The following is a 12,139-nucleotide window of genomic DNA, read 5'->3' as shown; positions in this document are numbered from 1 at the left end:
CCTCCTCATCACCTCTGTTTCCTGCACCAACATGTCCATTGAAGTCTGCACCAATGACAACTCTCTCACTTCTTGGTATGCTCTGCGTGACTTCATCAAAGTCCAACCAGAATTTCTCCTTCTCCTCCAGCTCACATCCTACCTGTGGAGCATACCAACTAACAACATTGAACATCACACCTTTGATTTCTAGCTTCAGACTCATCACTCTATCCGACACTCTTTTTACCTCCAGGACATTGCTAACAAACTCCTCCTTCAAGATAACTCCTACTCCATTTCTCCTCCCATCTACACCATGATAGAACAACTTGAACCCTGCTCCTAAACTTCCAGCCTTGCTACCTTTCCACCTGGTCTCCTGGACACACAGTATGTCTACCTTCCTCCTCTGCATCATGTCAACTAACTCCCTACCTTTTCCTGTCATAATTCCAACATTCAACGTCCCTACTCTCAGTCCTGTACTGTTGGTGTTCCTGTTCTCTCTCTTCCTACGAACACACTTTCCTCCTCTCCTTCTTCAACCAACAGTCGTCCAATTTCCACCGGCGGCCTGTAGGTCAACAGCGCCGATGGCGGTCGTTGTTAAACCGGACCTCAACCGATCAGGTATGGAAGTCATAGGTTTGATTCGTATCTTTGATTGGCAAAAGTTTTACGCCGGATGCCCTTCTTGTCGCAACCCTCTGTATTTATCCGGGCTTGGGACCGGCACAATAAGACACTGGTTTGTGTCCTCTTGTGGCTACATTTGTGGAAAATACTGTGTTTATTTTAACTTATCAGGTGCATAAGTCAAAAATGAGGGCGAACTCATTATTTTCCTTATTTATTTCATATTATTGATACATTTTTCCTCTGGTATGACATCATTTTAATAATAATCCTGAGGAGGCTGGCCTCCTTCAGCATCTGTCCCGAGCTCCTTCTCATGTTCTATCAGTCCGTAGTCTCCAGTGTGCTGACATACACCATTTTGTGTTGGAGCGGCGGGGCCAGGAAAAGAGACATGGACCATCTTAACTCATCCGCAGAACAGGCTCAGTGGTCAGGCTGAGCCTGGACTCTGTGGAGATGCTTCTGGAGAGCAGGACCATGTGCAAAGTCAGGGCTATCATGAATAACACCAGCCACCCCCTTCACACCACCTTCTCCCAGCAGAGAAGCACCTTCAGTGGCAAACTGCTGTCACACAGCACCTCCACAGAGAGGCTGAGGTCCTCCTTCGTGCCCCGTGCCATCAGGGGGTACAATGACTCTCTCAGGAGGAGCGGGGGAGAGGCAGCGAGATCAGCACGTAGTTGAATGGAGGGAAGGAGATGGGATGTCAGCCTGTGCTGGAGTGTAGTGGGGCCAAGGTGTGATGTTGTGACATTAGATAGTGACATGCCTTACAATGTAAGAAGGGTGTACCTTACCCACCATGTTAGCCTCATTTTATTTTCACTTTCATTATATTTTATACTGTTCATATTTCAGTTTTAGTTTAGTATACGTCATGTTAGTGCTGCATGTGTCTGTTAGCGTAGTGTATGTCTTGTTGTGTCAGTGTCAGTTTTTCTCCTGGTGTTTATCCAATATTTATTCATTATGTAATGCTTGAGCAGTGGATATGTGCAATTTCCTCCGGGATTAATAAAGTATCTATCTATCTATCTATCTATCTATCTATCTATCTATCTATCTATCTATCTATCTATCTATCTATCTATCTATCTATCTATCTATCTATCTATCTATCTATCTATCTATCTATCTATCTATCTATCTATGATGCACGTATCAGAACATTTTATGAACTTTGGGTTATTATATCTACAGTATATACAACATTATAACCAATATAAAAATCTGACGGTACTAAAATTTTCTTTAACCTGCTCAGTGCTGCTTTTATGCTATTTTGTGTGGGCCCTCTATGACCCACAAGGCAGATAAGGTGCTGTAGACAAGACAACTGGAATTGTCTTGAAAAATGAATGGATGAGTGAAAATGCTGATATCAGAACTAAATTACATCACACCAAAAGACCATTTAACTGGTCATGGTGAAATCGTAAAATTTTGATAAATTAGGACCTTATGTTAGATTTATGAGCTCCAATGGTACTTCTGTACCTATAATGAAGAGGGACCATCTCAGTAGATGGGGTTCCCAAATTAGTAGCAGATTTATGTTCTCTGAACAATATCACACAAGGAGAAAATCAGTTTTAAATACAACATGAAATGTGTTATAACCATATGACCATATCACATGAAGACTTACATCCTGTACTACAGTAAACATTAGCTTTTATTACATCCCACTTCAAAGTGGTGATGTATTGTAATTGTCAGTGTTTGTCCGTTCATTTGTTTGTTGGTTCGTCCGTCCGTCCGTTAGTCCACCAAATATCTTTGCAACTTTGCAGGTAGAAAGATGAAACAAAAAGCAGATTACTCGGGCGGCACAGGGGATGAATATGATGTGATGACTTTCACCTTGAGAAAACTGGGTCAAGGTCAAATTTCAACTTTTGTACACTCAGGAACCAGATAAGATAGAAAGACGAATGAGAAGGCCAGTGTGAGTAAGACCATAGATCAAAGCTAGTGCTTTGATCTACTTATGCACTAGCTCTGATCTATGGTCTTACTGACACTAGCCTTCTCCATATGCACTAGTCTATGCACTAGTCAGGCACTGATTTCAGGGTACCCTGACCTACCCTGAAAGGAGGTCAGGGTATGTCACGGGATGTTGCAGTTTCTGACTGCCTTGTTATTATTGGCAGTGTTCATGTTTCAAGCAAAATATGAAACCACTTATAAATAATGTTTGTGAATTACAGATGGGTTTGTTTTAAAAAATCAAAAAAGTAAGCAACTTTTATTCATGATAGTTGCCGTGAAAACAAAAATGGAGCATCATGTCCACCACCCTATTCTATATAGTGCTGTATATAATCTACATAGTCCTATGTTGCTGAAATGAATTGGTAATTCTGTGATTGTATCTGCTTGGAATGATAAGATCATCATTCATTACAAAACAGATCACTTTTTTTTCAATGCATCTACTCCATGTCTGTACGATCTGACTGAATGCACAAATATTATCAGTTACTGGTTGATGATTTTGGGGTTCTATTTTTGTGGTAATATTAATAAAATATATGAAGGCCCATTGGTTAACTAACATTGACTACAGAAAAATTTTGTAGCAACGTGGCACATTCTATTTATATGTCTATGATTGCACCCACGTGATGCGAACAATTGCCTCTCTGTGTGAACGGTCAAAGTGGTTTGTTTGACGTATGACGTCACTACATGAGAGGCGCCCACGTACTCCGGCAGACGCCTTTGAATCCGTGAAGGCAGCTGTAATACCGAGTGTGAACGTCTTTTACATTTCAAAATAAATTGTTAACGTATAATTATAACAATATTAATATTATTAATCGGATATGTTTATCGTAAAATGTAGTATAGTTTGTTCATAATTAGTCAGTTTAGGTTAAGGCTTCATATAAAGTGAAGTCAATGACACTTTGGGAACGTAGTTACTTTATTTTGAAAGAACAAGGAAGTCATAAACCAATCTTTGAGAGTTCCACGTTTTTCAGGAAGTGGAAAGATGTCTGTAGTACAGGAACACTTTTCATAATGAACTGACTGGCATTAATCGTCCGTCCATCTCCATTTCAGTCTGTCCTGTCGGCATTTCTGAAAACGAAAATCAGAACTCTTGAGTAAGTCTTTTTTAATAGTTTCAACCATCTCTCCCGGCTTCGTCTCATTTTAACACTTCATCGGGGAAGTTCGTCTGCTCACCGGCTTGGCTTTATTTAAGAACAGTCAGCGATGATGCCTTCGGTGTTTGAAAAATATTACAGTATTCAGAAAATGTTTACAATGGTTTATATTTTTAATGGCTAAAGTTACAAACAGGCCATCTGTTAACTCTTATTGTCGTCCTTTTCAATTTGTTCATATGAGACACACAGAAGATTAAATAACACTGAACGGAAAACTAGAGTAACTTCCAGAATTTAGATTGGATGACATTAGTTATACTACGTACAAGAAAATTGATAAACAAGCTATTTTCCATGTGTTCTGTCATTTTATCTTCAGGGCATTTTCATTGTCATGTTGTAAAGCAGGTAAAGGCTGGAACTTGTTGACGTGGGACATGATGGGCAGGTTATAAATCTGTACGAAGTCCTCCAGACAAAAGTACAACTGGTTTCTCAAGAGCAGATCTAGGCTGTTCTGCTCGACTCATAAGGAATCCCAACTCGTAAAAATAAGATAAAATAACAAGATTGATTATTTTCACAGGTGACAGAATGGCAGAGAAGGTTCTGGTCACTGGTGGAGGGGGCTACATTGGAAGCCACTGTGTGGTGGAGCTCCTTGAAGCAGGTTACCAGCCCATCGTAGTGGATAACTACAGTAATGCTGTTAGAGGTATGGTGCTACACAGGAGACACACACTGCTGATGCATTATGTTTGTCCAAGTGTGTTTGTTCAGTGCAGTGACGGAGATATCTTTTGTTACATCCTGTATGAATGGAGGAGAAGGGGGAGTGCCTGAAAGCATACGCAGGATAGAGAAGCTGTTGGACACCAGTATTGAGTTTCATGAACTGGATCTTCTGGACAAACCTGGTTTGGAAAAACTCTTCGAAAAGGTAATGAGGTAGACGTTTTTTGGTAAATTTAAAAATTAGCATGAATGGAAACCCTATCAAATTAAGGCAACAACATTTTACACTTACATATGAGTCATCTGTTTGTTTGTTTTTACCATAAATGTACTTACTGCCATCTTACAGCCAGACAGCATTGAACAGCAACCATGTGGCATAAGGGTCTACACCAGGTTGCAGATCAGTCGGTATATTGTGTAAACTATATATAGAAACAGATGACGCATCAGTGAAATGGCAAATGAATGACATAACCATCTTTTATGTCACCATGTAATTCGTCTACTTGTGGGTTGGTCTGTATGAACTAACCCACAGGTTTGGTTTTTTTGCATCCCACAATGTTTTCTGCCTCTTTTGTCCCCGCTCCCAACTGTTTAAAAAGTCCTTTTGGCCTAAAATTTAGAAAAATCAACAAGGTTCATATGGTATAATGGCAAAATAATGTAAATGTATTTTCATTGTGTTGAGCAATTTTTCCATTTTAAGTTTTATGTTTTACGCACCATTCCTACTTTTGACATCAGGGTTGTAGAAAGTCTTTCAATGTTTACAGCTATCAGGAATGATTACACATCCATCTGTTCTACAGCATTCTTTCAGTGCAGTGATGCACTTTGCAGGACTGAAGGCTGTTGGAGAGTCAGTGCAGCAGCCTTTACGTTACTACAGGGTCAATCTCACCGCCTCCATGAACTTGCTTGAGGTCAGTTTGAAGAAATAATTTATTTACACTCTTCTTTTCAATCATCCCTTTGTACCGATTGTCATCTTTGCTCATTGAAAGACCTTTTGCATTCATTTGATTAAGAGTTTGTTCATTCTAACACTGCATCACTTCCATGTTGTCCCTACTCCGAGTCAATGCAAAGATTTGTGTGAATTCACTAACTAACCAGCGGCTTGCTGCATATGTATGTGTTCTAGGTGATGCAGGCTCACAGGGTACATAATGTGGTCTTCAGCAGTTCAGCCACAGTGTACGGCGACCCTCAATATCTTTCTATTGATGAGAAACACCCTGTGGGCGGCTGCACCAACCCCTACGGCAAGACAAAATACTTCATTGAAGAGATGATCAGGGACCATTGTAAAGCTGAGAAGGTACCAGGAAGGAGTCACAGATGTAGACATGCCTCATCTGTGGAGTGTAAATGATGTCTCATCATTGATTGTTGTTTGAGCAGGACTGGAATGCAGTGCTTCTTCGTTACTTCAACCCAATCGGAGCTCACTCCTCTGGTGAGATAGGAGAGGACCCTCAGGGTATCCCCAACAACCTGCTGCCATATGTTGCCCAGGTAAACTGCCTACCAAATACTCTGCAAGGACACAGAAAGCCGTAATTCCAACATGTAATGGTTTCTTTGCATAATTTATCTTACTTCCAGGTGGCAATTGGGAGAAGAGAGTGCCTCAGTGTGTTTGGGAACGATTATGACACACCTGATGGGACAGGTAATGGCAAAAACCTTCAACTACAGTGTACACAAATTGTGGTTTGTTGTTCTTCCCCTCAGTAGCACACAGCCTGTCAAAACAAGTCTTTGCTAATGTTCAAGCATGGAATTGAAGAAAGAAGGTTTTCTTTTTCTTGCTAGGTGTGAGAGATTATATACACGTAGTGGATCTTGCAAAAGGACACATAGCTGCTCTGAAGAAGCTAAAGGACAAATGTGGATGCAAGGTACATATGATAGGAGGGTAAACTCAAGTATTTTGTTAAAATACCTTGCAAGTTATTTTCTGTTCCATTATACATTTATAGGACTGATGTGTGCGTTATTTTGTCTTAAGATTTACAACTTAGGCACGGGAACAGGCTACTCTGTGCTCCAGATGGTGAAAGCCATGGAGAAGGCATCAGGGAAAGAGGTGAGTGATGGGAGAGGCTTTTTGGCTCCAAAGTTAAGTGTTCAGTGTCTGAGATTTTATTTTTTAACACAGATGAACTTTACTATGAAGGTGTGTGTTCTCTGAACCACTGAAGTCCACATTTTTGGGGGTAAACCACGCTCCTTTTTTCTGAGCTTTTGCATATGTTATCCTCTTCTCAGATTCCATACAAAATTACTTCTCGTAGAGAAGGAGACGTAGCGTCGTGCTACGCTAACCCTCAACTGGCTGAGGAGGAACTGGGCTGGAAAGCCAGATTTGACCTTGAAAAAATGTGTAAGGGCCACCATGCTATGAAATCTCATCTGATCCTTTTTCATTAAAAAATGGAAAATATTTGTTTTGTGAAATATTTATCTATACTATATTGTGCCTAAGGCTCTTTCTGCACCCTGCAGGTGAGGATCTGTGGCGCTGGCAGTCCAAGAACCCCACTGGATTTTCCAAAGGAACAGTCTCTTGATGCAACTGCAGCCTTTGGTCACGCTGTGAAATCACTGAAAGCTGATCATCTCTCATTTTTGCTTATCATATAAACAAATAATGAGACCTCCAGGGGAGCTGAATGTTTTATCATGATTAATTTTCTATTTCTTCATTATTCATGGCTGTCTTATTCTAAATTTACTGTTGAATGCAAAGACACATATAGCAGTGCCTTGGGATCCTGTAAATTGTTACTTTAGATTAACAAAAAATTTTAACATGATTAATGTATTCACCTGTGATCCATAAAAATGAAAGAATAAATTCATTTTCTAATTTACACTCGCCTGCATTATAATATTGAATGCTGGAAACAAACTGGTGAATATTCTCTCAGTTCTCATTGAAATACAATGAAGGTAGTGTAAAGTAACTATTGAACACAGTAACAAATAAGTGATGCCAGGACAGATTCATTAAATTAATCTCCAATTAGGAAGTGTTCAGTCGAGGCTGTTTATTGCTGCATTTATAAGCTGGTACTGTTGTGGTGTTCATTATGGTCCTGTTCAGATGCCACGTTAAACCGGGACACTAGGGCTTTAAATGGCTCCTCGAACCTCCGGGCACCCTGTTAATAAACACCCACGTCAGCACACTGCTCCCGTCTCTCCAGCCGGGTTTCGGTCTTTAGGGCTGAGCAGGAAGTGCCTGACTGTGGAACCCGGACGACAAAAAAAAAACCTAAAGCAAAAAAAAAAAATTAAAAATGGATATGGTGGCGGGCTTGGGGGCGAGCAGACTCTACCGGGCGTCGGGTGAATCAAATCACCAGTGAGTATCGATGGATTGTCGGGGGTTTCATGGTGCTGGGCGTAAGCGGGTCGTCGCAGCGCCTCACGCCAGGGAAGGAGTCGCCTCTGTTTGGGCAGCAGGCAAATCCTCCCCGCTGCTCGCTTTGCGCTCCGGACCTCCGGCGAGAAGTGGGGGGTCGTCTTGACAATGAAAACGGGCGCATCCGTGCGTATTGTCGACGGTGTGACAGATTTGAACGTGTTCACTTCTCAGTTTGCAGCACGCTGCCCTGCCGGAGGCTTGTGTCTGTTTTTTCCATTGTGTGCTGGATGGAGCCTGAAGTGGGCGTCGCTCCAGGACACACTGGGTCGCTCCGGCGCGCTGCTACCCGCTTTTCTTTCGCAGGACTGCAGCACTCTGGTGGCGTTGGTCGATTATTGTGTGAATCGGCAAAAAATAAGACTTGCTTTCGCATGACATAAGGAACATTAGGGGGTCTATCGGACGGGCGACGCGCCGTGGTGATCGGGCGCTATGGACCCTGTCCGCAGAGAATCACGTAATTAAAACTGAAAACGTGTAATTCAGAATCCACGTGAGGGTAGTAAGTAGGTTACTACTGAAGGAGAATTACTCTGCAAACGGGGTCGCGATGTGTTTCCTTCTCCTGACGGCAGAGCCGGGTTGTTATTTATTTACTCTTCCTATCGGTGCGCCGTGTTTGAAATTTCACAAATTTTCATGCGCGTTTTAGCGTCACGTCGGAACGAGCACAGGGTTTTGTCACCCGATGCTCTCCGATCTGGAGTCGGGTGTAGTCCATTAGAGGAAGGTTTAGATTGAAGGCTCGTTCAGCCAATCATCGTGCAGAATGAAGTCCTGGAGGGCGGGGCATCGCGGAGTTGGAGACGATCCAGTGCGGAAACAAAGACGGGGGGCACTGATGGATCCATCAGTGGTTTGTCCCCACTGTGAGAGCAATGAATACTCTGACCATCCTGCGGTCAGTCGTCAGACTCATACATGCTGTTAATTCAGCAAGATAATAATCTTTTCAATCATGTCTCAAGGCCACTGTGATTTTATCTAGTTTTCCTGCAGAGTGACTTAAACCATGGCGCCTTCACAGTCAGCATTCTGTCATGTTATTTTCTGCAGGCAGCCTCAGAGGTGGTTCAACACTGCTGACATCACAGTGGCTCACCAGAGCAACCTGCTGAAGCAGCTCAACCAGCAGCGCCACCAGGAGCTCTTCTGTGACTGCAGCCTGCTGGTGGAGGGCCAGCTCTTCAGGGCCCACCGCAACGTCTTGTTCGCCAGCAGCGGCTACTTTCGTATGCTGCTGTCCCAGGGGCCCGACAGGCTGTCCGACTCAGTCAATGCCACCTTTGATGTCTTCACTCCAGAGACCTTCACTGTCATCCTGGATTTCATCTACTCCGGCCAGCTGGACCTCTCCAGTCACAATGTAATCGAGGTGATGTCTGCCGCCAGTTACCTGCAGATGAATAATGTCATCAACTACTGCAAAAACTTCATCAAATCATCCTTGGACATTAGTGTGAAAGAGGAAGATGCTGAGCGCTGCTTAAACTTGTCTGAAACCTGTAGCTTCGCCAGTGGTGTAGAAGACAGCTCAGAACAGCACCAGCCAGGCCCCTGCTCTGATAGTCCGCCGCCAGCGCTCTGGACCAGAGACAACTCCAGATCCCAGTCCAGCTTCATGGGGAAGGACTTGGACCAGGATGCAATTGTCACAGCCATCAAAACGAGCCCACGCAGTCCTGCCAATGAACTCCACACAGAGGCGGAGGACCTGCAGGACCCTCAGGACCCTCTGTACACCTTGCCTGGAACAGAACGCCGGCGAGGTAAAGGGGGAACCAAAAGGAAAGCTCCAAACAGCGTCCGGTCAAACAACCATGAAGACTTAGACATTGAAGAGGCAAGAACACAAAAGGCTGAGAAGGCAGAGGAGCTGTATGCAACACTTCCGTCCATAGTGGGCGTTATTGAACACTTTAATAAAGGTTAGTTGGGCTATATGGGAAAAAACTTAAAGGAAATGGTTTTTTTTTACCTTTTTAAAGAACTAAACAAAGCAATAATATATTCAGACTGGCTTGAACTTCACCTTCATAGTTGACCAGAAACAGGGATATGTGGGGAATCATCAGAAAACAGAAGCTCTGAACAGTTTTACGTTCTTCTTTGCAGACTCAAATCCTGTCATGCGTTTCAAATGTCCATTCTGCACACACACGGTGAAGAGGAAGGCAGACCTGAAGCGTCACTTGAGATGTCACACAGGCGAGAGGCCGTACCCCTGCCAAGCCTGCAATAAACGCTTCACCCGTCTGGAGCATCTTCGTAGCCATTTTGAAACGGTATGTTTGCTTACAACCAGGAAGTGAAAGATACACAGATATCACTTTCTCTTATTCTTTATTGATTTAACAACTTTTGCAGCAAAACAAAGTAAAAGTTGAATTTTCTCATGTGTTGACATTTGCTACTAATACCAAACATGTTTAGATTGTTATTTATGCTGTGTGCATTTTTTGTTTGTTTCCTGTTCTGCCACAGATCCACCAAGCCAGGAAGTTGGTTTGCAGGAAGTGTAAGTGTCAGGTGACGGAGGACACAGGGCATGTCGTGTGTGAGGGCACACGACGCTATCGCATATGTAACACATGCATACAGGAAGTGGGTTGTGATGACATGACCTTAGACAGTCTAGAGGGGACCAATGAAGAGCCAGCCCTACTGCTGGGAGTAGACGGGGAGGAGGAGGGGGAAACCAAGCGGGGCTGGATGATTACTGATGAAGATGACTTGGCTGAAGACTCGGGGGCCGACCTCATTATCCAACAAGTGGATGACAGCGACGAGGAGCTGTAGTGACACAAAACCAAAGTGTTGGTTTGCTAAAGCCATGCAAGAAAATGCGTAAAATATGTGATCCACTGATGATAATGCTTACGTTGTAATATATTATTTGTGTATTAATTGGTTAGAATTTCTTGAACTTTACTTTCAATGATATTGTTGATCAAAACGGAATGTTTTTGTTAAGATTCATGAACTGTATGCCATGTCCAAAGCATGAATGTTCAGTGTTTTCCTTCCTTCATTATATTTACATGCTGACTCTTTCAAAGATATTTAATGTTTTTTCATATGCATGGAGGAATAGCTTTTCTATGTTGTGGGACTCTGCTCTCTTCTGAGCGACACAATGTAACAAGGACAAAATGACTGCTGTAAAGTTAAGAGCAGACTTTTCATACCTAAATGTCTCACAGTGTCACAGTGACAGTGCACATTGATATATGTATATGATATACAATACAATTATAATTTATTTGTTCATTTTTTTAAACTTTTTGACACATTAAAGATATTTTTATACTGTACATCTCTGTGCTTGTGTCTTTCACCGGCCCCCGTGTCCTTTTTAGTAGAATCAAAGCATTCTTATGAAAGAAAAGTTTATTCAGGACAGGAAAACAACTGAAATACAAAAAAGCAAGAAAACAAAGTGGTACTGTGTTTTCAGCTCAATTTTACTACAATATTTATTTGTATATATATTTTTTGCATTTAAAAATTTTTTAGAGAACATATAAAATTCTGTTCCTTAAAATCATAAAGGAAAAGAGTAATAAAGGTAATTAAAATAAAAAAATCCCAATAAAATCAAATAAATTGCAATAAAGTAACTGGCATTGAAAATACTGATTCACACTCATAAAATACACTCTAAATTGTGTTGATACTGTTGAAACAGACAATCTTACTGTGTCTTTGCTTCTCCTCAGAGCTCACATGGCAGCACCGTTCATGAGATACTGAAGAACATGTATGAGGTGTGAGTCAACTGTCCAGCTAAGAACTGAAGAATCTGTGTAATACCCTGGAGTTAAAAATGAAGAAACGTCTGGGACAGAACGCAAAACATTTGAAAGCCCTAAGCAGAAGTCCACTCGGTTCAGATGAGCTTGATGGATGAATGAGAATCTACACCATCCTATGAGATGAGAAGGCTTTGTCTCCTGTTGAATAGTGAATGTTTAAGGTGATGGGGCTCTAACTCAGACTGATGAATCAAATAAAGGGATTTCTATTTAAGTAACAATGCAAATCACAGCACATAGATGGCGCCTTTGAGGTTTTTTTTTTAAAATAACGTCCAGTTCTCCATGATTCCTGCCAATACACTGATCTTACTATGGCGACACTATGTCCCTCCTCACTCTGTCTCTGATTGGCTTATACCGTCATGCTAACTCTTAACCAATGATTACCCTTTGAATTA

At 42.0% G+C, this 12,139-nt stretch overlaps 2 protein-coding genes across 3 annotated transcripts; both read left to right on the top strand.

Moving 5' to 3' along the window:
• Window positions 1-3,607: 3,607 nt before the first annotated feature.
• gale (UDP-galactose-4-epimerase) lies at window positions 3,608-7,366 on the top strand. 2 transcript variants are annotated; one of them, XM_068338204.1, is made up of 11 exons: window positions 3,608-3,740; window positions 4,333-4,461; window positions 4,574-4,686; window positions 5,297-5,410; window positions 5,632-5,808; window positions 5,892-6,005; window positions 6,096-6,162; window positions 6,306-6,391; window positions 6,502-6,579; window positions 6,762-6,876; window positions 6,999-7,366. In XM_068338204.1, the coding sequence occupies exons 2-11, from the start codon at window positions 4,341-4,343 to the stop codon at window positions 7,061-7,063; spliced, it is 1,050 nt and encodes a 349-aa protein (XP_068194305.1). In that variant the 5' UTR covers window positions 3,608-3,740; window positions 4,333-4,340; the 3' UTR covers window positions 7,064-7,366. The 2 variants fall into 2 exon arrangements, with proteins under 2 accessions (XP_068194305.1, XP_068194304.1); XM_068338203.1 differs by having other exon boundaries at window positions 4,571-4,686.
• Window positions 7,367-7,496: 130 nt separating this feature from the next.
• Window positions 7,497-11,237, top strand: zbtb8a (zinc finger and BTB domain containing 8A). The gene is made up of 4 exons (XM_068338202.1): window positions 7,497-7,860; window positions 8,980-9,851; window positions 10,039-10,208; window positions 10,408-11,237. Exons 1-4 carry the CDS (start codon window positions 7,796-7,798, stop codon window positions 10,720-10,722), a joined length of 1,422 nt encoding a protein of 473 aa, XP_068194303.1. The 5' UTR covers window positions 7,497-7,795; the 3' UTR covers window positions 10,723-11,237.
• Window positions 11,238-12,139: the final 902 nt, after the last annotated feature.

This window comes from Antennarius striatus, chromosome 17 (genome assembly GCF_040054535.1).
Source record: "Antennarius striatus isolate MH-2024 chromosome 17, ASM4005453v1, whole genome shotgun sequence".
Lineage (NCBI taxonomy): Eukaryota > Metazoa > Chordata > Actinopteri > Lophiiformes > Antennariidae > Antennarius > Antennarius striatus.
This window is presented reverse-complemented; position numbering and strand designations above follow the sequence as displayed.

What these genes read in the sequence shown, in the direction of transcription:
- gale (XM_068338203.1), top strand. Translation starts at nt 4,341, where the DNA reads ATGGCAGAGAAGGTTCTGGTCACTGGTGGAGGGGGCTACATTGGAAGC. An exon ending in ACCATTGTAAAGCTGAGAAG is followed by an intron (nt 5,809 to 5,891) that starts GTACCAGGAAGG and finishes TTGTTTGAGCAG; the next exon opens with GACTGGAATGCAGTGCTTCT. An exon ending in AGGACAAATGTGGATGCAAG is followed by an intron (nt 6,392 to 6,501) that starts GTACATATGATA and finishes TTTTGTCTTAAG; the next exon opens with ATTTACAACTTAGGCACGGG.
- zbtb8a (XM_068338202.1), top strand. Translation starts at nt 7,796, where the DNA reads ATGGATATGGTGGCGGGCTTGGGGGCGAGCAGACTCTACCGGGCGTCG. An exon ending in TCGGGTGAATCAAATCACCA is followed by an intron (nt 7,861 to 8,979) that starts GTGAGTATCGAT and finishes TATTTTCTGCAG; the next exon opens with GCAGCCTCAGAGGTGGTTCA. An exon ending in TATTGAACACTTTAATAAAG is followed by an intron (nt 9,852 to 10,038) that starts GTTAGTTGGGCT and finishes TCTTCTTTGCAG; the next exon opens with ACTCAAATCCTGTCATGCGT.